The 26,529-nt window shown below is 34.4% G+C and overlaps 1 protein-coding gene across 1 annotated transcript in view; it reads left to right on the forward strand.

The window, feature by feature from the left end:
- Positions 1-26,529, forward strand: part of FCHO2 (FCH and mu domain containing endocytic adaptor 2) — a 145,586-nt gene that overhangs the window by 78,752 nt on the left and 40,305 nt on the right. Inside the window, exons 9-14 of the mRNA XM_044663019.1 lie at positions 8,046-8,090; positions 10,408-10,480; positions 13,134-13,158; positions 21,056-21,113; positions 23,417-23,592; positions 25,160-25,171. Of these exons, the coding sequence (XP_044518954.1) occupies positions 8,046-8,090; positions 10,408-10,480; positions 13,134-13,158; positions 21,056-21,113; positions 23,417-23,592; positions 25,160-25,171 (389 nt within the window). The remainder of the gene's footprint in view (positions 1-8,045; positions 8,091-10,407; positions 10,481-13,133; positions 13,159-21,055; positions 21,114-23,416; positions 23,593-25,159; positions 25,172-26,529) is intronic.

The raw sequence follows: 26,529 nt of genomic DNA on the forward strand, positions 1-26,529 counted from the left end.
CTTGGGATACAAATTAATTGAACTTGTTGCGTCCCTTAAAGAAAAGAATTTTTTTCTCCTCCCCCCATTCTCTTAATTACCTCATGTTGATTCTCTTGAATCTGGGTTTTTTCTTGATGAATGTTTGGAAGTTTTATTGAATGACTATACTTTCCGCTGTAACAATATAGTCAGTTTTGCTAGATAGTTGATTCTTGGGTTTAGACCCAGTTCTCTTGCTTTCCGGAATATTGTGTCCCATGCCTTCCGGTCCTTCAATGTAGATGCAGCTAGATCCTGTGTTATTCTAACTGTGGTTCCCTGATATCTGAATGACTTCTTTTTAGCAGCTTGTAATATTTTTTCCTTGGTCTGGTAGTTTTTGAATTTAGCTATAATATTCCTAGAAGTTGTCAGTTGTGGATTAAAGTACGAGGTGATGTGTAGATTCTCTCAATTTCCACTTTTCCCTCTTGTTTGAGATTTCTGGGCAATTTTCTCCGATAATTTCTGGTAAGATGCTATCTAAACTTTTTCTTTTATCACGATGTTCTGGTAAACTAAGAATTCTTAAGTTGTCTCTTCTAGCTCTGTTCTCCAGATCTTTGGTTAAATCAATGAGGTGTTTTATATTCTCCTCAAATTTTTCATTTTTTAAATTTTGTTTAATATATTCTTGCTGCCTTGTGAAGTCATTTGCTTCTAATTGTTGAATTCTGTTTTTTAAGGACTGAATTTCATCCCTAGCTTTTTGGTTATCCTTCTTCTGGTCTGATTTTTTTTGTAGATCATCTTTTGCCTTCTTTGCTTCATTTTCAAGCTGGCCACTTCTGGCTTTTAAGACTTATTTTCTTGTTTTATTTCATGTATTTTCCTTTTTCAAATTTTCTTCAGCCTCTCTTGATTGCTTTTTGAGTTCTTGAAGTTGAATTTTGAAATCTTCAAAAGCCTGTGTCCAGTTCGCAGGGACTAGTTCCTCTTCTTCTATTTCTCTTTCATTTGCTCTCTTTTCACTTCCTTGAAAGAAGCTGTCAATTGTCATTTCTTTTCTCTTTTTCTGTTGCTTACTCATATTTTTTCCTTTTCTGTTCTACTAGTTTGAGTAGATGTATTTAATGATCTTTTGATGAAAGATCTTCCCCCAGCTGGCAATGGAGGTTTGTAGTAACTTTCTCTGCCCTCTGAAGACTTCTGTCTTGTCCAATTGATGGGATTAATCCTGATTGGATTAGTCTTACTGCTTTTACTCAGCTCTGAGGCTAAAACCTCTAGAGGAGGGACAAATAAACAAACAACCAAAAAAACAAAAACATAAAACCATGGGGGGACAAGTAGGAGCATTTTCACTGAGCTGAGCTGTCCAGCACTGGGGTCCCCCTGTGCTGTCCTTGTGTTTGATCTGGTTTTATTTCCTCTTGAAGCCCTTTATTCTCTATCTCATTATGAGGAAGCCAAGCTGTCTGAGGTTTGAGGTTTGGCTCTCTCTAAGCCACCATCTTCTGGGCGTTTTTGCTGTGTTTCTCTGGTTTTCTCCTCCAGTCACCTCTCTAGTACCTGTGTTCAACTCCCCGAGTCTGGTGCCAGCAAGGCCCTCTCTCCCGACTGGTGCACCCACCTGCCCTGAGATTTCCAGGCCCGCTGGAGACTCACCACAAGATATGGGAGAGGTGTCCTGGGATTCCTCTTCTATGCCCTCAGACCCAACAGTTCAAGAATTGAAGCCTTTTTCTTGCCGTACCTCTTTAGTTGTGCTGCAATAGGGTTCCCCCTGCTCTGTCCCGTTATTAGATTTGGTCCTCTTTCTTCTCAAAGTACATTGTTTTCTATCTTTGTGTGTAAGGGTGCGGAAGTTTTAAGATTCGCTCTAAGCCACCATCTTCCCAGAATTCCCTCTGACATAATGTCTTGTACATTAATAAATGTTTGCTGAATGATATACAATGCTATGATTAAAACATTTTGCCTACATCTTAACTACTTTAATTTGTTTATTTAAATTCTTATTATCCAGATCCTCTGGTGGGTTCCTGATTTTTTGTTTCCTTCATTTTCTAGCCAAGGTTTTTCATTCCTACTTTAGGTGGTCACTTAGATTTAGTACCGTCTGCCTGAATTGTCTTCATGAAACCCCAAATCCATCATTTTATAGATGAGGAAACAAGGGTCCAGGATTTTGAAATGATTTCTACAAACTCCTGGAACAATGCTGTTTTCATCATTTATTGACTTATTAGTATCAATAAATTGTGATTTGGGATAGGTATGTTCTGATGGCAGGGGGCTGGAAGAAGAGCTAAACTTTGAACATAAACTCCTGCCCTGGAAGACAGTCAAAATTGGGCTACTGTATTTCAGAGGTGAGAGTCATAGGAGGACACCGAGCAGAGGGAGAATTACCAAAAGAGAGTAGTGGAACATAAAATGAGGATCTTGGGAGCAGGAGAATTTGAACTTCATAATTTTACCTAATTGAGCATCATAGGGCTCTATGTTACATATTCAGTGATTAAAAAGGTCTCTCTTACCTAGTGAACTGATCATGTTCAAGAGACAAAATTTCATTAGTTATTAATGAGGTTCTCTCTGCCCTCATTGGAGTTTTGATTACACTTTAATCTTCTCCCTTTTCCATCAGCACTTGAAATTTTCTGAAAGGATGACACTGGTGGCAAAAGTAGATTTTTAGGGTCTGAATTTTCTTTTCTACTCCTGCTTTCTAACGTATGGATTTAATTCTGATTGCTTTGGAGCTTAACCTGTTACCTTTGCAGCTGACCATTTTTTAACATAGGCACCTCTCAGGTCCTCCAACTGATCTGATCATTGGCAGGGAAGCCAAAGCCTAATAATTTACTTTGTTTCTTTTTTTAAGATGTGTGGCAGTCTTGCCCCTGCAGTCTAAGAGCAATGGCATAGATTCTACAAGTTGAGCAGCAGACTTAAAAATGAAGTCTTTTTTGTTGACTTGACAACTCTTAGAATGAACTCTTATAATCTAGCATTGTGCCTTTTTTTCCTTTAGGATGAATCACATTTATTACTTAATTTTTTATCCAGCAGATCATAGATTCTGTAATCAAAGCTCAGTATACAGTACAAGGATAGAGGATATCTGCTTTTTGTGGTACATATCTAGTATTAGAATGTTGAGATAGTCTTAAATAATGAAAGATGGTGAACAGTTGGAAAGTAGTTTGGCAAGAAACTAGGTATAAATCATTATCTCACACCATTTACTAAGATAAGATCAAAATGGATACATGAGCTAAACATAAAAGGAGACATAAATTAAAAGAATAGGGAACATATTACCAATCAGATTTATAGATAGAAGAAGAATTTATGAGTTAATAAGAGATGGAAAGCATTGTGAACTGTAAAGTGCATAATTTTAGTATATTAAATTAAAAAAGTTTTTGTACAAATAAAGCAAATGTTGCCAGGATTAGAAGGAAAGCAGAACATTTTGGGGAAAATTTATAGATAGCCTCTCGAATAGAGATCTCATATCTAAAATATAGAAAGAACTTTGTCATTTATAGGAATAAGAGCCATTCCCCATTTGGCAAATAGACAAAAGATATGAACAGTTTTCAAATGAAGAAATCAAAGCCATATGTAGGCATATGTAAAAATGATCAAAATCATTACTGACTAGAGAAATGTAAACCCAAACAATTCCAAGATATCATTTCATACCCATCAGATTAGCTAAAATGACAAAAGGGCAAAATGACAAATGTTGGAGGAGATATGGAAAATTGAGGTCACTAATACATTGTTGGTAGAGCTATGAATTGATCCAACCATTTTGGAGAGGAATTTGGAGTTAGACCTAGAGTTATAAAACTGTATATACCCTTAGGCCCAGCAATACCTCTGCTGTTTCCCATGGAGATCATGGAAAAAGGAAAAGAACCTATATGTTCCAAAATATTTATAGCAATTCTCTTTGTGGTGGCAAAGAACTAGAAATTTAGAGGATGCTCACCAATTGAGGAATGATAAACAAATTGTGGTATGTGATTGTGATGGAATACTACTGTGCATAAGAAATGATTTGCAGACTAGTTAAAAAACAAACAAAATTGGAAATAACTACATGGGATAATGAACTGCAAAATGAGTAGAACCAAAAGAACATTATACAAAGCTACAGATTTAATACTTGGAAGAATAACTTGTGGCTGTTACCTCCAGAGAACGAACTGAAAAATGGAAATGTGAAAGACATAATTTATATGTGTGTGTGTATGTATATATGTATATACATATATATGTATGTATGTATGTTTCATGGATGACAATACCTTCTTTAATGCAGGGAATAGAGGGAGGGGCTGAAACATTTGTAATTCTACTAATAAAAAAAAACAGAAAAAAATAAAAACAAATTCAGTCATCAACAAAGAAAAAAAATAATAGTTTGCCTTCATGTACCTTGTGCTTGGGGAATTTGATTTCAGTAGTGGTAATTTTCACCAGTAACCCTTTATTCTTTAATACTTTCTCTTTGTCATCAAAACTTTAAAAGAAAGTTTTATTCTTTCTGTTTTATTTTCTTGGAAGGTTTTTGATGCATTTTATACACACCTATTTTAGATGTTTCATTAGGAATCAAAGCATCATATTATTGTGAGTGGTTGATTTTCTTAGATTTGTTCTTCCAGCATCATCTTTTAAATTTGATATATTTTTTCTTTAGAAAATAAGCTTGAAACATCACCAGGTGATAGGGAAAAAAGCTTGTTTGCTTGTTTACATGTTAAATTGACCTTTGTGATTCAGCACCATATCTAAGCTCTTACAACAGTCATTTGTTTTGACAGGAGGATTAATTGAGGCTAAAACAGTTGAAATTCCACTTGTATCAAACTATTCATTAGGAATTGCTTTCTGGCTTTAGTACTGTCAGAAAAATAACCTGTCCTCTTGATTAAATAGCAGAATGATAGTCGGTCCACTGATTTTGAGAGAAAGGTTGAATAAACTTTCTATTTCAGAAACAATTCAGAAGTGACACACTGTAAGGAAGGTCATAATGTGCATTGATGTCCAGCTGAGCTGCTGACTGGCTCTGAGCCAGGCACGCCAACCTCACCACTTGAAGCAGCATGTGAAGCAGATACATTTAAAAAAATCCTTTTATGCACAGTTTAATGTCAAAATGAGTATTTTTAAACCTTCAAAATCAGAAACCAGAATTGTCTATAATTGTTTTTATCTACAACAAATTTTTATATGTGCAGATAACAAATATATGCAATTGTAAAATTGTTTTGTTCACATATTAGATTTTCCCTTCATATTCAGTTGTGTAGGTGGAAGAGCTTTTACGTTTGTTTTAAAAGTGATGCCTATCTTAAAAAAAGATTATGTAGCAGGCTTATTTATAATTTCTTTATATAAAAAGCTTTAAATTTATGCTACCTTTAATAAGAGGCAGAATATAGCAACCAAAATGATGAGGTTGGCAAATAGATTTTAAGGAAAATTTAAAGATAAACAGTATGAGTAGGAGGGTAGGATGGGGTGACTTTAAAACTGTTTAAAATACAGATGAATATTTTTTCAGAAAGTAATGAACACAAGAAAATGAGCTTCAAACATATTTGCAAATTTTGATTACATTTAAGGAAGAACTTCTTGACCATAAAGGCCAGAAAATATCACAAACTATTAGGAGAGTTTGTAGACTCCATCCTTAGTGACTAATTAAGATTATATTTCATGACTACATTCACTGCTGCCAGAATCATTTATGGATAATATGAAAATTATTTTCTTTAGGAAGGAGTACAAAGAAAAAACTTGGTTGTGTGTTAAAATTATGTAGATTAATTTAATATCTTTTATGTAATTAAATTATATTCATTTGGTTAGTTTTAAAAGTGATGCTCGCTTTGTAAAAAAGATTTTGTAGCATTTTAAATCATATTTTCTTTATATATATAAAAAAAGCTTTAGATGTATGCTAGACTTGATAAGAGGCAGAATATAGCAACCAAATGCCAGTACATCACAGTAATTTTTTACTCAACCTAGGTTAAGTCCTTTCAGTCTTTTGAATTGGAATTCCTAGACTCATTCTAACTGTGCTCTTGCAATAAGTAGGAAAGCTTCTGACTGGATAGCCGCTGAGGTGGTCTGCCTTTACTTTAGGCTCATTTGACAAAATAGGGTTAGTAGTAATCATATTATTAAATGGAAAAGTTGATACTATGAAGTTTTTAGAATGCAGACAAAATGGACAAAATGTGCCTATATTACTGTCTCAGAGAAGTAGCATTTCAGTGTATGATCTGCTCCAGTGACACTTATCTAGTCCCACACACACTTTTTCCTCTAGAGATGCTATTTAAGGTTTTTTCTTCCTATGACATATTATATGACATATTTCTAGGTCTGGCCCAATAAAACTGTATAAATATAAATTTTTTCATTGTCAAGTATGTCTAACTTTTAATTCTTTCGTACAAGTTAATTTAATGAATTTGTCAGCACGTCAGCACGCAGCCACTCATTGACACAGCTTTTTAACCAAAAGGGCATCATCTAAGCTTATCCGATTAAAGGCATTTAATCATTGCTCATCTCCACAATTGTTTAATAATACCTACTGTTGGAAATTGCAGCATAGACATCAAAATAGATTCTTTTAATTTCTTTTTTATGCTATTTCCTTTTTAATTTCTTATAGTTCATATTATGAAGTACAAGCATTTTCTTTTTTAAAAAATTAAGTAGTAAAAGTATTAGGGTTATGGATTTAGTACTGGAAGGGACCTTGGGCCATCTAATTCAATCCCCTTATTTTACTGAAGAACAACAGAAGCCCAGAGGTTAAATGACAGTTCATTAATTAGAATTTTGCTTGTCAACTGGATTATTTGAATGAAATTCTTCTGTTCATAGCAGTCATTATTACTCATCACTGAATGGTCCTCTGTTTGAATTTTAATAGTATTCTAATTTTATATCTACATTTATCAGAGAGGAAAGAAATTTTAGTAAATATTGTCACATTCTTGCAGTCAGTCTTTTTCTGTTTAGCTAATTGGCTTTATAATAAACCTATAAAGAGGCATGCTAAAGAATTTGCTAATGATTCTTTATCTGATATCTTAGCAGAGAATCATTAGCAAATGTGTACATTATTCTGTTTATATTCCAAGTAAGCTAATTTCTCATTATCTTGACATAATAGTTTTCTTGTGATCATTTAAAAGAGAAATCATCTTCATTTTTTCCATAGATTTATTTGAATTTCAGCAGTTTTCTATTTCATAGAAAATAGATAAATATTGTCAACATTTTTGATTGGAATGATATCTTTTGAAAATTTATTTTTATAATGCCCATTTGTGAATATTCCTTTTAGCCTTTGTTTATAAAAAGGATTTTTTTTTTAACCCTTAACTTCTGTGTATTGGTTCTAAGGCAGAAGAGTGGTAAGGGTGAGCAATAGGGGTCAAGTGACTTGCCCAGGGTCACACAGCTGGGAAGTGTCTGAGGCTGGATTTGAACCTAGGACCTCCGGTCTCTAGGCCTGACTCTCAATCCATATAAAAAGGTTTTGAATAAGAAACCATGTAATGTATTTTTATGTGCAGTTGCAAAGCAGTATATAGAAAAGGATTTGGAATTGAGAAAAAGTTGGAATGAGGGGACCAGTTAAGAGATAATTGCAATTTCCCAGACACAAGGGTTTTTTTTGTTGTTTGTTTAAAAAAAAAGAAAAACAAAAATTCTTTGTAAAATCAGTCAATGCATTGGCTCTCTCTGATAATATATATACAGTATTCCATGCCCATAAACTTGTCTCTGCCAGAAGAGGGAGATTAATTTTTTCAGTGTTTTCCATGATTAAATTTGATCATTTTAATTATACATTGTTTCATTTGATTGCTCTATCCATTTAAATAATTGAAATTATTGAATACATTGTTTTTTAATCCTTTTAACTGTAAGATGCATCAGTTTATATGCTTGATCTGCTGTGGTGTGATTATTATTTTCTACTAGGCTACTAAATTTGACTTTTTTTTCCTTTTTACCCCTCCTAGGCCTTATTGAATTTGAAGAATGTGATGCTGCTAGTGTAGTTGAAGGTAAGGTTCAAGTGATGAATTATGTTATGGCTTGTACATTTAACTGGCTAATATCCCTTAAATATTAGCAACTTGATGGTCTTGTTATTGAACATATAATCATGAAGAGGTATTAGAATATCAAAAGGGTAATTAAAAATCTGACCTCTGGCACTTCTCTAACTGTGTGACCCTGGGCAAGTCAGTTAATCCCAATTGTCTAACCCTTAGCACTCTTCTGCCTTGGAATCTACTGAGTATTGATTCTGAGAGAGAAGGTAAGGGTTTTGGTTGTGGGTTTTTTGGGGCAATTAAAAACAAGAGCCCTAGCAAGGGGCTTATTTAAGCGGAAAGTATCTTATTTATTTCACCCTTATAATATGGTGACATGCTATGAAAATTAGGAACACTGTATCTTTATTTACTCATAAGTAGGTCTTTGGGTTGCTAAAAGAAAGCATTAATTTGTTGTCCAAATATGATATAACTTGGGGTCAGAAGACCTGGGCTCCTATCTTCCCTTTAACACTGTCAGTCACTTATCCACAGTGGACTCAGGTTTCTTCATCTGTAAATTAGGGATGGTAAGGGTTACTATGGGACTCAAATGAGAGTACATTTGTAAAGCATTTTGCAAACCTTTTACTTCTCTAAAAATGGCAGTAAAATTGTATTTTTAAATGTACACTGTTTTTTTTCCTCCATTGTAACAAAAGGGATATTTTGGAATTAACATGTATATATTGAAGTTATAAAATAATGTGCATAAATTCATAATAATATAAAATCTTTACTGTTTTCTGTTTTAGTAATACGGAATTGTGTGGTTTGAGGAAGCACTGAATAGCAATAAAGAAACTTGGCTTCTAGTCCAAGTTTATAGGTCATAGAATAGGAAAATCATCCAGCCCAATTTCCACTTGAATCATGGTTGCTTTCTGCAACATTCTTAGTAAGAGATCATTCGACTTTATTTGAAGATTGAGTGTACTTTCTAAAGCAACCCAATTTATTTTTGGATAGCTTCAATTGTTAGCAAGTCACTTAAACTCTCAGCTCCCCATTTTCTCATCTGCAAAATGAAAATAATAACTAGCACTAGCTTTACTTATCTTTGAGGGGTATGATGAGGATAAAATGATAAACATGAAAATGCTTTGAGAACTGTAAAGAATTATACGAATGTTAGGTTTGAACTTGTAAGATGTCATATAAGTAATAAGACCTTTTTTCCTGAAGGCTGTAAGTCCTAGATTCTAGATTAAGTTGATATAATAGATACTAAAGAATGTTATGATATGGAATAAAAATGAGGAATCAATTGATTAAGAAAGAGAATGTTGATATTATTGCTGAGTTGTAGTTTATGGCAATGATGTTGAAGAACAAGGGTAATATCAGTTTTAGCCAGTAAGTTCATTCTGCTCTGTGCTATTGACCCTTGACCCTGGCCAAGCATTCTTCAAGAGTATATAGAGGAGGCAGGGAAAGGGTATGAATGGATTGGCACAAATTTATAACTACTGTTAGAGATAATTACTGAGTGCATGTCTTACTGATTACTGGTCAATGCTGTCACCCTAATACATTGATGGCAAACTTTTTAGGGATGGAATGCTGAACCCTGCCCCCACCCTGCCCTCCCAGACTGCATGCCATGCCTTCTTCCCCACCCTTCCCAAGACCATGTGCTATTCTCCTTTCTCCCACATGCTGGATATGCCCCGTACTCCCCTTACCCCACACAGGGAAGGGAGAAAGCACTCCCATTGTGCTGTTGGACAGAGGGATAGGTGAAGTGAGGAATGTCCTCAGTAAGTATAAAGAGGGAGAGAGGGGAGTGACCTGAGTGCTCTGCTCCCCTCCAGCTCTGCTGCCTGTGAACTCCCCACCTTACCCTCTGTGTGCTCCCATTGGCTGCTGAGCAGAGTGCTGGGGGATGGGAAAAAAAGGTCATCAGGTAAGGTGGAGAGGGGGAGGGGAGCAGCCCTACCCGAAGTCCCTCTGCCTTTCTAGTAACGAACTTGGTTGGGAGGGAAGGCCGCCGAGTGCCCAGAGAGAGTGCTCTGCATGATATCTTTGGCATTAATGAATGAAGATTATTATATCTTGTATATATGTTTTGTATATACAGATCCTGTAATGATCGAATCAAAGTGATTTTCTTAGAAAAGTGATAGTCTTCAAAAAAATGTTCTTTCCTTCTCACATCAGCACCAAAAGCTTTAAACATAAAGTATTTGCTAAGAATCATAAGATATTAAAAAAGTTCCTCTGATCAAGCATCCAGTAAATAAACCTTCATTTTCCATTAACAATATAAACATTCACTTGACAGGGATAAAGCCAAGAAAAAGAAAGACTTTCGCTTTGTCAGGAATAATTAAGAAGGAAAAGGACGCAGAGTCAGTGTAAGTATTTTAAATATAATTTCTTTATTTTTTATAAATTCTGCTCCTTTCAAATTTAACTAAATGTCCTTTGTTTTTTTCCCCTAGTTCATAAAACTTGGTATGGCTGAATTAGTGTTACTCTGTTAATGTCTCCATGCAGAAATAGGGAGATGCCCTCCCCCTAGCTTATTAAGGTGGTGAGAAGTGTTGCCTGTTAACACAGCTTGTGAGAGTTTTGCTGGTACTTCCTACCCTCAGAAAAGTCCTCCCTCTTGCCATGGAATTTAGGTTTCTCCTGCAAGTTGCTTTTAGAGCTAGGAGAATCCCCACTCCTGCTTTCTTCCTGTTGCCTTGGGTGGAACTAATACATTTTCCTATGGAAAAGAGATTATTGTTTGTGGTTGAGATTAAATAGTGATAGGCATATTATGATCTAAACAGGCCTTTGTGGACTAGCCTGGTACTGCAGCAATCAAAAACTGTTCACTATATATATGCCAGGTACTGTGTTAGCCCTGGGCAAACAAAGGCAAAAAACAGTTCCTACCCTCAAAGAACTTACTTTCTAATAGAGGAGATATCATGTAAATAATATATCTGCACATACAAGATGTAAAGAGTATAAATGTGAAGAATTTTAAATGGCAAAAGAAGTTATATTTGACCCTGGAAGTAAAAGGGATACACTGAGGCTCATGGGGGTGGAGTTAGGAGAGTTGTTGATGGGAGGGGCACGTGGGCTGTTCTATGCTTTAGAAAAATCACTTTGAAGGAGAGATTAATAGAGGGAAACTAATTAGAAGACAATTGTAATAGTAGTTATATGAATGGAGAGAGAAAATCTATATTAAGGGATGTTGTGAAAGTATGTATATAGGGGACAGCTGGGTGGATCAGATTGACAGTCAGGCCTAGAAACAGGAGGTCCTAGGTTCACATCTGGCCTAAGACACTTCCTAGCTGTGTGACCCTGAGCAAGTCATTTAACCCCAGTTGCCTAGCCCTTGCCATACTTCTGCCTTGGAACCAATACACAGTATTGATTCTAAGATGGAAGGTAAGAGTTAAAAAAAAAAACCTACCTAAAGCAAAGAGTTCATGGGGAGAAAATGTGCTATTGGATCAGATACTTCAAGTCAGCAAGCGTTGTTTATTAAGGACCTTCTATGTTCCAGACACTACAAAGAATAGCAAAAAATAGGTCCTGCTTCAAGGAGCTCACAGTCTTAATGGGGGAGACAATGTACAATTATGTTACAAACAATACATACACAGGATAAATTGGAGATATGCTGAGAAAGAGGAGAGAGAGCACGCATAATGAAGTACTTGGAACATCTGCTTATATAAGGTGGAACTTTGGCTAAGACTTGAAGGAAGTGAATTCTAGGCATGGAGGACAGCCAGTGAAAATGGAGAATAGTGTCTTGTACAAGGAAAAGCAAGGAGGCCATTGTCATTTGATTGAAGAATACATGGAGAGAAGTATATCATTAGATTTGAAAAGATAGGAAGAGGCCAGGTTATGAAGGACTTAATATACAAAATAAGAAGAGAACAGACACTAGAATCTTAATTCCATGACAAGTGTGAATTAAACATTTACTGAGTGATAGTGGTAGTTAGAGAGTAGCATTGAGAAGCAAGGAGTCTCTTCAAATCTCCAACTTCTATCAATGAGTAACAAGGGAATAGTGCAAATGCCACCAACACTGGTTATTATTGGAGTATAATGTCTGTCCACATCCATTCCTTATAATCCTGGACAAAGGACATATATAATTACTCCATTTGAGATTCTAGAGACAGCCAGCAGGCTTCACTTCTTTTAAGCTATAGGAGAGGGGAGCATGGCCAGAGACCATTTGTGGCTTAGCTGCTTTCTCTTTGTAGACTTCCTAGGGTAATTCTATATTTAGTTTTGTGCATTTTCCATAATAGAATGCAAGCTCTTTGAAGGCAGGAACTCTTCATTTTTGTATCCATGGTGCCTAAAATAATGTCTTATACATACAAGTTGCTTAATTAAAGCTTGTTGAATATATTCTGTACTATAAAACATTTAGTATGTAAAATTAGTGGGTGTAAATTATCTCTTTGGGAAAACTGGTTATAGTGTTTTCAGGTATAGAGAGCATATTAAATGAATAGACTTGATTAAAATCCACTTAATTGCTCTAAGACGATTAACTTCCTCAACAATGGAATATACTACAAGAGTATTCATAGAAGACAGATAATTTTTAATGGTATTAAAGTTTTGTTCTGGTCAGTCAGGACAAATTTTATTTATATATTGCTAACAGATTTATAGCTCAAATGAATTAATGTATATAAGATGGTTTTTCATACAGTGCTACATGAATATTGTTACTTATTTCATTTGCCTTGATTTGAATATTAGGGAATTAGTTTTAACTGATCAAATCATGTCTGAATTAGGGTTTTCTGAATATTCAGCCTTCTTTTTCATTTCTATCCTGATATATTAAGATATGTTTTTATTTAGTGTTTTAAAATTTTTGATAGATTAATTATTTGAAATAATTGAATTGGATAAAAAAGGTCTACATTTAAAGTACTCTTTAAAAAAAGCTGAAAAATAATTAGTAATTAATTCTGGAATATGAAACCACTTAAGATGATGTTTTCTTTTTTTCTTTTTAAATAGGGAATGTCCAGATGCAGATTCAGTTGTAAGTAAATTTCTTTGTAGTACAGATGGTATAAATTAACTATTGTCATGAGAAAAGACAAAGTCACTAACTGCATTGTATTAATTTTAATATTGGCTGAATTTCATGTGTAATGGTTTTATGGTGGTCACTTTGTTAAGTACAAGAGTCCCTTCAGCTTTCATTATCACTAAGTAGAAAGCATGTTGAAATGTTACTTATTATGAATACCTGAAAGCTGCTTTTATTGCTTTTTTCCCCTCTTAAAGAACATGATAGATCCCTCAGTGTAATGGTTGTGTTCATTTGTTTTCAGATCTCATCAGACTATAGCTTTTTATTTTTATCATAAATTAATTTTGAGTTCCTTAGAGATTAGAATGAAAAAAAACCAAAACATGGTCTGGTTAAATAACATTTGAAGGGTTTTATTTTATCTTATTAAACCTCTCATTACATAATTCTCTCATTACATAATTCAAAGACTTTAAATGAAGCTATTTGTGGCTACAGTAAGAGAATAGATTTACTAAAACATAGGTGATCTGTAGACATTTTAAAAAACACGTTAGATATTGGTGGGGTACTGATAAGAATAAGGTCCCTCATGTTTTATTTTTTTGATTTCTGTTGATACTTGCTATTTGTTTTTTTATGCTTTAGGTTAAAAACATTCAGCCTTTTAGACTTTTACAGAAAATCTAATTTTATTTGAAAGTAAAGTTCTAATGGACTTCTATTTATTTTGCAGTTAAGGCTTGCCTAATTGAATTGTAACTTGTTTTTGTTTCATATTTACTTTCTTAAATTGCTGAATAAACATAAAAGATTATTTGAGTGGCAAATTCAACATGTTGGGGATGGTGGGGGATAAAGGACATGGCCCCTGACTTTAATGGAAACGATCTGTGTTAGCAGTAGGGTTAAAAACCACTGGACTGAATTATAATTATTTTAACTTGTGATTTGTTTCAGTGCTTATTCCTCTGACTTGATATTTAAGGAAATATTTAAATGTGCCTAATATTTCTTTTAGATATTATGATTATCAAACTTTTATACATTAAAAAAGACAGAATTTTATAAAAGAAATAAAAATTTCATTAAAAAATTAGTAACATTTCTTTTTTAATAGTTTAAATTTTTTGTAGCCAAAGAATATTTTTCAGTATATACCAGTGGTTCCCAAACTTTTTTGGCCTTCCGCCCCCTTTCCAGAAAAAATATTACTTAGCCCCCTGGAAATTAAATTTTTTTTTTTTATTTTAAAAGCAATTAATAGGAAAGATAAATGCACCTGTGGCCATTACCACCTCCCTGGATCGCTGCAGCACCCACCAGGGGGCGGTAGCGCCCACTTTGGGAATCACTGGCATATACCAATATAACCTAGTTCAGACTTTGTATTGATGTTTATAACTCATCCAACTGCTTCTCACAGTGGATGAATTTTTATATTTATTTCCATCTGGAAATGTTTAGTAATTTCTAGAAAAATCATGAGGAATGTGTGTGAATTCATTTAGTATTTTTCCAAGTCATTTTGGGGACATTTTTGTTTGTCATTTTTCTGGAATGATACTTTTTATACATTTCACTTTCTAATTGATGAAACCTCTGATAGTTCGATTTTTGTACTAACCATCTACCATGATACTTTTTCTGGCTTCTTAATAATTCCCATATATATATATATATGAAAAACACTTGGGAATTATTATATATATTATATATATATATGCGCAGCCCCTCCAATGCATACAACTCAAATGTGCAGAATCAGTTAATGGCTAGTTTAGGAACAGAATTGTTTGTGAGTGTTAACTAGAAGGGCCTCTCTTCCCTATCATTTTCACATAACACTTTTCATATAACTGTATAGAAGCCTATTTAAATTACAAATAACATCATATAATAAAATTCTGATCCACCTGCTGTTTATGCAGTTAAATGCTTATTGCATATATATACTAGGATCTTTATTTAATAGATACACTCCACAATTTAAATCTGAATTACATATTGCCTTATTGTTGTGTTTAAAGGATGTCTTAAGTTTTTCATTGTGGTTGCTAATCAGTAATAACTTAATAGATTTTTAATTAAACTTAACTCTCCGATTTGATTTTTTTCTCTCTATAATGATATCAGTTGTGTGGCTCTAACATTTTACTTGATTCATTTTATTTTTTTAAGCATAGACTTAAGGCTTTGTTTTATTCTTCTCTTCTGCCTTTTATTCTCCTCTTCTGCCTGAGTATTTCTAGATTGGAGCTTTTCACGTGAACATACTTTTACTTTTTTTTGCCTTTGTCATAGAATGTTGATTACATGTTTTTTTTTTTTTGTTTTGTTTGTTTTGTGTATCTTGATAGGAAGGATCACTAAAAAAGAGTGAAATTTCCATTATGTATTCTCTACTTCATTATCTATCTTCTTACAGCAAGAAGTGCATATTCTCAAAATTTTATTTAGCATAATACTTTCTACCTTGGTTTTTTCATATGTGTTAGGCGGAGATGATAAATTGTCATATAATGTGTGTGTGTGTGTGTGTGTGTGTGTGTGTGTGTGTGTGTGTGTGTGTTTGGAAAATGGTGCTAGTCTATTTCATTATTTCTTCTTGATAATATCCATTTATATCCAAAGGAAAAATAAAAAGTAAGCATTATTTAAACACACACAAAGGTTAAAACAAATTTTCCTACCCTCTCTAATGCCCATACTTGCTTCTAAGGAAAGTTAGTAGATAATGAAACTGTCATGCTTATCAAAGGATTAATAATAAATATTATTTTAGTGTAAGTAGACCTTTTTTCTTTTTCTTTCTAGTTTAGTAACAACTCTTTTTGTTTTTATTTTTTTTAAACCCTTAACTTCTTGTGTATTGGCTCCTAGGTGGAAGAGTGGTAAGGGTGGGCAATGGGGGTCAAGTGACTTGCCCAGGGTCACACAGCCGAGAAGGATCTAAGGCCAGATTTGAACCTAGGACCTCCCGTCTCTAGGCCCGACTCTCAATCCACTGAGCTACCCAGCTGCCCCCAGTAACAACTCTTAAGATAGAAAGGCAAGGGCTAGGCAAACATGATTAAGTGACTTGCCCAGAGTCACACAACTAAGAAGTGTCTGAGGCTAGATTTGAACCTAGTTCTTCCCAACTGGTAGATACATTGTCTTATCTCACTGTCCCAGGCCTCAGTTTTCACTATAATGTGTTTCTAGAAACTATACCACATTTTTCAGAGGAAATGACTAAGAATGCAGAGATAAATTTCTTATGAAAGCCTCAAAATCAAGTAGATGAATGGACGTATACCAGTCAGAAGACACGTATTATTCATTACTGTGTTTCATAAATTGTGCTAAGTGCTGGAGATACAAAGGTAGTCCCTGCATTCAAAATACATTTGTTATATTTATATCCTATGACTAATACTTACTATAACAAATATTTACTGATAAATTTATCTTCTTCTACAGCCTAGCATACCTTTTATTGGAATGATCATTCTTTTTAAGTGTCCAAGGAAATTGGAACTGATGACTTCTTTTTCTCTTTATAAATTTTCATAAGCAAGCAGAGGTAATCAAAATCATGATGTTGATTTTTGCACTGAAAGTTAGGCACATTCTTTGGAAAGTTTGTAAAATGGGGGTATTAGTAGCACTTACCCTATGGTTGTCATGAAGATCAAATGAGATAATGTTTATAAAGTATATTGTAAACCTCAAATGCTAATAGCAGCAGCAGCAGGAGTTATAATGGCAATCCAATATTTAAGAACCCATTAAGGACTTCAATCGTAAGGGTTTGACTCTTGAATCTGAACTTTTATTTTCTTCTTTATCTATTTTTGTTCTTTCATTCTTACCCCTCACCTAACTCCAAATAAATCAGGAAAACCAGTATCAAAGATAACAGTGAAGGGAGTGAGGAAAGTAAGTCACAAACAAGGGAGGTTTTTTTTTTTTTTTAATTTTTGGAAAATTTTTCCATGGTTACATGATTTATGTTCTTACTCTCCCTCCATGTACCCCCAACTCCCCATAGCCAACTTTTACATGTGCCATCGATCAAGACTTATTTCCATATTATTGATAGTTGCACTGGGGTGGTCGTTTTGAGTCTCTATCCCCAGTCATGTCTGCATCAACCCATGTGTTCAAGCAGTTGTTTTTCTTCTGTGTTTCCACTCCTATAGTTTTTCCTCTGAATGTGGGCAGCGTTCTTTTCCATAAATCCTTCAGAATTGTCCTGGATCATTGCACTGCTGCTGGTACAGGAGTCCATTACATTTGATTTTACCACAGTGTATCCATCTCTGTATATAATGTTCTCCTGGTTCTGCTCCTTTCACTCTACATCAATTCCTGGAGGTCATTCCAGTTCACATGGAATTCCTCCAGTTTATTATTCCTTTGAGCACAATAGTATTCCATCACCCGCATATACCACAATTTGTTCAGTCATTTCCCAATTGAGAGCATACCCTCGTTTTCTAGTTTTTTGCCACCACAAAGAGCACGGATATAAATATTTTTGTACATGTCTTTTTCCTTATGATCTCTTTGGGGTATAAACCCAGCAGTGGTATCTTTTAAAGCCCTTTGGACATAGTTCCAAATTGCCATCCAGAATGATTGGATCAATTCACAACTCTACCAGCAATGCATCAGTGTCCCAATTTTGCCACATCCCCTCCAACATTCACCATTTTCCTTTGCTGTCAACAAGGGAGTTTTGTTAAATGATGGGTATTTGGAAGAAGGAATGATGAGCTAATAATATTCCTTTACCTTCCTTTACTTGGGGTAGGAGGTATCTGAATTAATTTGTATGGAGACAATCCAGTAGGATTAAAAACCCCATAACCAACTATTTTCATAATTCATTGCCTAATCTCATAAATCTAGGATTCTCTTGCAAAGATCATATTCAGTGATCAGAACCATGTGATATATTTAAATTACTGGAAACTGGAAACTGCCTGGATTTATTTAATTTTTTAGCCTTTGACTAAGAATTTTGATTATGATTACATAAATACTTCAGTTAAAAAGAATGAAATTAACCAGGGATGCAAATTAAAGATGTGCATGTCAGATAAAAGATATACAAATGTCACACACTTTCAGCCTACAACTTTACCTGTAATTTCTCATATATCTGTAGACCTTTCTTTTAATCTGCATTAACTTCTCCAACCATTTAGCATTTCAATTTCATGCAGTTCCTTAGTTCTCTTTGCTGGATCAGGTTTACTGTCTATCTTGAACTTTTATAGTCATCTACTGGATTCAGGAGACTTGAGTTCAAATTTTGATTCTGATACTAAATGAGCTCTAAGACCTTGAGCCAATTACTTAACCTCCCTCAGACTCAGTTTTCTTATCTGTAAATAATAATACTTGTACGGTTTACTTCATAGGTCTATTTTAAGGCTCAAATGAGATATGTAGTGATATATATGTATGTGTATATCTATATAAAGATTAGTTATTATTATTATAGCATAGTAGCAATTAGTAATTGTGGTAGTAAATAATATCACTACCACCTTCTGGTGTCTAGAAAGATCATCAGAAGTCAAACTTGGGTTCAAATGCTGATTGTCACACAATATCTATGTGTCCTTGTGCACAGAACTTGCAAAGTTCATCAACTCTCTGAGCCATAATTTTTAAATCCATAAAAAAAGGAATTGAACTAAATAACCTCTCAGGCCCCTTCCAGTTCTAAATTTGGGTTCCTGTCATGAGTCTTGACCTTTAGTTTTCTTTGCTTGTCAGTTTGAAATTGGCTCTGCTTTTACTGCTCCTTTTTGTATAGTCAAAACTGATGAAGGAACCAGCTTAAAGACTTGAAGAGCTATATTTTGTTCAACTTCTCCTGATCTTTGTCACAGCTTAAAGATGCTTTTATTTTATTCATCTCTTGTTAACTTTCTGGCAAACTTCCTGTTTCTGTTTTAGTGTCCATTTTCCTTAAATCTTTACTTCCTTCCTTAGTCTGAGCTGATGCTTCATTTTTCATTTCATATGACTGCTCATCATTTCTTCAATACTTTTTTTATTCAAGCTCTCTTTATCCTTTCTTCCTTCTCTCCTTGAATCCCTTCTTGTTTCTAAATCATATTTTTACATAGTCACATTTTTCTATTTCTGTCAATGGCATTATCATTTTTCCCAGCCAGCTATTAATCTTTAACTCCTGCTTCTCCTTCATCCCCATTATCTGTTCAGAAAATCTTGATTATTTTTTACCTTCAAACTCTTGATTCCTATTATTGACATCCTGGTTTAGGCCTTTATCTCCTTCTTGGATTACTTGTACTCAACCCCACCTCCACACCATTCCCTGCCCCCACTCCCCCCCCCCCCCAGCTTTGTGGCACATATACAATCTGTTTTCCACAATGCCAAATTAACTTCCCTTAAACATCATTTTCACTATAACACACCCTCATTTGCTTTAAAATTAAATAGCACCATACTTCCTATGACATCAAATATAAGTTCTTAGATCTGACTTTCAAGGCCCTCTGTGATAGGCCTTGTTATATAACTTTATTTCCCACTACTCACTACACTTATTCTTTGCTCCAGTCAGCCTAATTTTTTCACTGAACTCATGCTTATTCTTTCTATATCTTTGTTCTTCTTGTTCTCCCCCATACACCTATTTCTACCTAACCTCTACCTCTCTAGCTCTCCATACTTCAGAGTCCACCTGAAGTCTTACCCTCCTTCCTGAAGTCTTCTACGCATAGTCCCTCAGCCTTTGTACTTCTGTGCTCACCTGTACCACCTGATTTAACAGTTATTTACATATCATATACTGGTATGAAGAGGTTGCTTGGGCAGACCTTTAAGGCAGAAATACCTGAGTCTAAGATCTGCTTGCTGACATTTATTAGCTGCTATTTGTGTTATAATTTTTAGCTATTTGACTTTGGGCAAATAAGCCACCTTTTAGTCCTCTAGGCTAGTGGGGAAAAACAGAGAAAAGGGGCCACTAAACATAGGTAGAGAGAGCTCCCTTGGTCCTCAATCTGACTTAACCATATTTTAACATTATGTTCTATTGTATTTTAACTTATTTTGTTAACTGTTTCCCCATTTCATTAAAAAACAGCTTACCTGCCGTCTTAGAATCAAAATTCTGTGTTGGTTCTAAGACAGAAGAGTAGTAAGGGCTAGGCAGTGGGGGTTAAGTGACTTGCCCAGGGTCAAACAACTAGCCAGTTACATTGTAATCTCCTTATTTGGAAGCTTTGGGGAGGCCCCATATTAGACACTTCTGTCTTAGGCAGCTATCTAAGACTACAAATTGCAGAGAAGGTGTTGACCTACATTGGCAGAAAGAATTTCCTCACACTGTTGAAATCACAAGTCCAGTTCCTGTTCTTTTATTAATATGGGGTTATACACAGAATGATGTCATATTAATTGACTTTACATTTAGTTTATAAACTCTTTTGAAAGGAATTATATTTGATATTTATTTTATGTTCTCCCTTTTCTAGCATTATGGTTATGGATATATATTTATTACTAAATACTCTTGACTTGGTGATTTTCAAAAAGACTGTAAATCTACTTTTTATACCTGATTTCAGTTGAAAAACAAATCATCAGATACTAAGCACAAATCTATCTGTAGCCAGATTTGTCATTTAATAGCAATATATATCATTGTCTTTTCATTTATTAGCTTTATTCTGAAATAATGTAGTCATCATTTTCATTTTTCATTAATCTAACCTATCAAACTTCTGCAGCATGCATTATAATTTTAAAATATGATAACACTTGACCAATGGCCTGATCATATGCAATATTTTAAAATAAAACTAAATTGCTGAATATACATAAATTGTAGCTGTCTTTGTAATAAAATTCTTTTTTTTTTTTCCAGAACATTCCTGATGTAGATGAGGAAGGCTATAGTATTAAACCAGAAGCAAATCAGAATGATATCCTTTCATCTATATTTGTCAAATTTACTGTTATATACATGTCATAAAAGGATAAGTAAATGCTATTTGTTTCAATGGCTAAGTCATTGACCTAGTCATTACTTATGATATAATTTTTTAAAGTGTATCCATTTAATCTGCATCTTTTTTTGTAGCATTTTTAGTAGTCTATTGTGCTATGGTCTTAAAAAGAAGCACCTTGGTGTAGTAGATAAAAGTATGGGCCTTAACAGTCAAGAACTGGATTCAGATTCTAATTCAGACAGATGCTAGCTATGGGCCTGGGCATGGTCCCTAATCTCCCAATGTCTCAGGCCATTCTAGAAGGTTCTAAAAAATTGCTGAGGATGTGCTGATATCTGTTACAAGTACTCTAGTAGTTACCCTATTCTCCTTTCTTCCCCTTTCTCACCTCCTCTCAAAAAAAAAAAATCTGTATAGGACATAACTAAGATTTTAGTCTTTTTGTATTTGAGCTCTTTTGTCTTACAGCATAATCAGTTATTGTAAAAGTTCTGTTCGAGGACTCCAAAATTCTCATACTCTATCATAGTAAGAACTTAACAAAATTCTTATCTTTCTTACCTTCTTGAAGAGCCAGTAATTCTCTTTTATCACTTCATTAGTTCTTGTTTTAAAGCAGAGGGTTCTTAATTTAGGATCCATGAAACTGTTTCTAAAAATATTTTGCTAATTTTTCTCAGTCTAATTATTTTCCTTCGTAATCCCAAGTATTTTATTTTATACACTTAAAAACATTTTCAGGAAAGATCCACACATCTTCAGATTGGCAGAAAGGTTCATGACATATAAAAGGTTAAAAATATCTGCTTTAAAGATTCTTTTGCTTTGTTAAGGCTGTGCTTTTTGTAATCAATTTACAGATCAAAAGTCCTGCCCAACTTTACTTCTCATGAAGGTGCATGCTCAGTTTCATAAGACAGGCAATCTATTTCTCTTTTAGTGTAATGCATGTCAGTCTCTTTCATTTCTTGTCTCTGAAATAATCCAATGTGATTTTGATTTGTTATATGCTTCTTCCTTTTGGCCTGTAAGAGTCTCTTTGATACTAAAGCTCTGGAGTTTTTCTATATTTCTAAATCAATTAAATTTGGGTTCTTTTCCAATGCTATTCTACCAATTCTCTTAGTCTGTACTTTGCCTCTTTTCAGACAGTTTCTTTTATGCTTTCTTGATATAGCATGTTCAATTGATGTTCCTTATTTTTTTCAGTGAGAACAAACATTTTAGCTGTTTTGTTTTGAATTGTAAAGATTTTAAAACTTCTTCCAGTTGTACTGCTTTGTCATAGTTTTTTTCCCTGCTAGCTTTGCATTTTCGTTTCCCGTCTGGCAGCACTTGTTTTCCTCTGAAAAATTTTTTGTGTTTTTCTTTCAGTGTTCTAATAGATGCCAGGTTTTCTTTTATTTCTCTAAATGAAGGTTTAAAAAAAATTTTTTTAAACAAAGTTTTGAGAGATCCATTTCTTTAATGGATGTGTCGGGTGTTTTTTTCAGGGAGGGATGTCATAAGGTCAGTTGGTTCTTTCTGGAGAATTTGTCTCTACTCACCTCCTTGGAGTCAGGTGGCCCAAATTTTGCTTTTTAAAAATTTCTCAGAACCCGATTTAAAACAAAAAAATTTGTCCAGGGCCATGGTTTCATTTGTTTAGGGAACTCCCCTTTTGGAAAGTTCTGTAATAATGTCAGTGGACAACAGTTCTGCTATGTATTGTCTTACAGGGTTGCCTGGGACTCAGAAAGGTTAAGTGATCTGCCCAGCTCTGTATTCACTATGTCAAGCAGCCTTTCTCTTCATGTATAGCAGCTATTTAATAAATGCTTATTAAATTGAATTGGGGTCTTTTTTGCTTATTCATTTCTTTGGACTTTGAATTAGATATTTTCTGTGAGATTTTCTCTTCAGAAAAGGATTTCTTTTCTTGCCTTTTGGTGGTGGTTCTTTATTTGGTGGATTTGTTGATATGGTTAGATCATAAAAGAGTCCTCTTGCCAGACTCCTCATAATTGTTTCTCAGCTTTCCTTATTTGATCGGTTTTATTATTCAAGCTGGAATGTGTTTTCATTTTATTTTGTTGAGGCTTATCCCAGAATCACTGATAGTCACAGTTTAGAAATAGTTCTTTACTTCCTTTTGGTTCTTATCCTCCTCCAAGCCTTTCAGCTTGTTAGAACTTGCCTTCATGAACCTAGACTAGTACACCCATGCTCCAATACTGTGTAAAAGTAGTTTTTTATTGCGAAACATTTTAAAAATAATTTCCTCAACTGGTCCAAACATACCAAAGAAAACCATTTCTACTCATCCAGTGATTCTGATTCTGAAGATGAAGAGCCAAAGAAGTACCGCATAGAAATCAAGCCTGTGCATCCCAACAATTCTCATCATACAATGGCTTCTTTGGATGAATTGAAAGTTTCCATTGGGAACATAAGTCTTTCACCGGCAATATCAGTAAGTAATATGAGATGATTATTTCAATTGTGTAACAAAATATGAATAAGAATGACTTTTAATGTTTGATTACAGGAATGACAAAATAAGGAAACCTGGTATTACAAATAAATTGAGTAGATTCTGGGATTTTAAATAAGCACTTTCCATATTACCTAAATAATAAAAGGCCATAACCAGATCATTCTGTGCCTCTTAACATTCACATAGAGGTCACAAGGTCTTAATTTTGAAACTAGAAGGAAACCTGGATGATATTTAGTTCAATTTCCAGAATTTTTAACTAAAAGAAACCAAGGCCCAGAAAGGTAAGGTGACTTGTTCCAAGCCACACAGGTAGTAGTAAGTGGCAGACTGAGCAGGAACTTGAGCTTTTGGTGCCCAGATAATGGTCTAAATTCAGTGCTTTTTCTATATAGACAGCACTAGATTTGGCACATTTTATATGGTACAGATAAGGAGAAACAAAACTTTGTTAAATTCATGCTTGTAACCATTTGTTTGTCTAATCTTTATAGGCTTTAAAGATTGTTTTGATGTATAAGTCTAATAAGGAAAAATGTAAACTACTGGTAGAGATTTGGTATTTTTTCATATGCAATCTAAAAGATTCTTGAAAACCATTAAAAATAAGTAGCGTCTAAAACCATCTTATCTTTTTTTCTCTGATGCTCTAGCTTTCTTGGGAATTGCTATAATTCATGTGTAGGCAACATGTGGTAGTGGAGATTAGGCTAGCCTGTCTTTCTGTCAAGTCTTCCCTCTGTTATCCTGGCTGTGTAATGCTAGTCAAATCAATTAACCTTTTAGTACCCTGACTAAATTCTCTAAATTGTTAAATTGCAAAACAGTTGCTGATCTGCTCTGGACTGCCTGCCTGCTGGAAATGCCCTGCATTTCCTCATCAGGAGTTCCTGGCTAAGAGATTTGCCCTCTCAGATGGTAAAGTTTTGTACAAGAATATGGCAGTTGTACAAATAACCATAATGTAAAATAATACATGTTACAAGAAGGGGGAGTAAACAAAGAGCATGGGAGATCTGAATGGAAAAAGGTCAGAATCAAGGAGCAATAAGGGAAGGAGACATTTTAGAGTAGGTAATATTCGTGTTTGTTTAATTTTCCTGACCAAATCATCTACTTATTAGCTTTTGTTTGATGACATAGGCACTTACCAAGGGCTTATTAATAAAGGCCACAGAAGGTTATTCTTATATATAGTTTAAACAAAAATTTTAAATAATGTTTTAAGACCATCTAGAAATAAATAGAATGGAAAAAGAGGAGACTAGGGTAGTAAGTTGAAGGCTGGGCATAGAGTTAGTAAGATATACTTTCGGTTCTTGCTTCTGACACATAGGAATTGTTAAGTCAGTTTAACCTCTGTGTTAACTAATGTCAGGCAACCTTACTTATTCAGACATGGGACCTGAGCTCTATATTCATGAAAAATTAGACTTTCCACATATTCATGTAAACAAAAAGTCAATAGAAAAGTATTATCCTTAAAGTTTTAAACCTAACATTCACTTCTTTCTTTTTTATTTTTCCTTCCATGTGATATTAGAGGCACAGTCCTGTAAGTACAATTTTTTTAACCTAAACTACTGATATTAGTCATTAAGTGTTATCTTATGTCAGGTTGATGTCAATTCAGAAAGTAAATAATTATTGGGTCTTATATGTCTAGAGTACTATCTAGGTGCTAATTGAGATACCAAATTATAGAGAAAATATGCTTTCTTGTATTTTATAGTCTAGTATGGGAGTTTGGCATATGGATAAATAACCATATTGCAAAATATTCATGTTATATAGAGGAGTAAACAGATTGCTATGTGAGATCTGAGTGGAGAAAGGTCATCATTGAATAGAGGAATAAGGGGGTATCATGAAGGAGACAATGTTTCAACTGAGCTTTATGGGATGGATATTCATTTGATAGATGGAGCATTTTAGGACAAGAATAAGGTAAAATATGGGCATACATAGGAAATAGTAAATAGTCTGGTTTGGTTAAATTATAAATTATATGGTGGTGAATAGCAGGAAGTAAATTAGAAAGATAGTGTAGTATTGATTGTGGGAGGCCTTGAATTCCCAAGAAAGAAATTTGAACTTTACTAAATAGACATTAGGAAAGGTATTGAAACATGTCGAACAAATAAGTTATATGGCCATATGGATACATGAGGAAGATAAGTCTAGCCAGGAACATGATGGTGACTTGGAGGGGAGAGAGAGCATAGATAAAAAGAAAAGACTAGAAAGAGACTCCCAGATCTCTCAGCATGTGGTAATGAGAATCCATATTTGAGTAGTGTCAATGGAAATAGAGAGGAGAGTCCAGAAGTAAAAATAGAATCAATAAGATTGGATACCTGACTGGGTAGCAAAAAGTAGACAGAAAGGTGGTCTTTTAAATCACAAAGTGCTAGGTTCAGTCCCACCCACCTCTGACACTACTTGCTATTTTACCCTGGGATAACATCTCAGTACCCCGTTTTAAGTTGCAAAAGAGTTGATGTTCATTATTGGTTCCCTACAGTATAGGAATCACAAGTCTGAACCCCCCCCCCCAAAAAAAAAAGAAAAGAAAAGAAAAACAAAAAGATATGAAAGGGAAGGAAAAATGTTCAAGGGAAGAGCATACTGTAATAGTGTCTTATATGTGATTTTATTTTTTATGATTCACTGGAGTAAAAGGTTGTTTCTTTATAAAGGTCTGGTTAGGATCTCATTAAAAACAAATGGGTGGGGGGCAGCTGGGTAGCTCAGTAGATTAAGAGCCAGGCCTAGAGATGGGAGGTTCTGGGTTCAAATCCGGCCTCAGACACTTCCCAGCTGTGTGACCCTGGGCAAGTCACTTGACCCCCATTGCCCACCCTTACCACTCTTCCACCAAGGAGCCAATACATAGAAGTTAAGGGTTTAAAA

Source organism: Gracilinanus agilis, chromosome 1, assembly GCF_016433145.1.
Source record: "Gracilinanus agilis isolate LMUSP501 chromosome 1, AgileGrace, whole genome shotgun sequence".
In the NCBI taxonomy this organism is placed as follows: Eukaryota; Metazoa; Chordata; class Mammalia; order Didelphimorphia; family Didelphidae; genus Gracilinanus; species Gracilinanus agilis.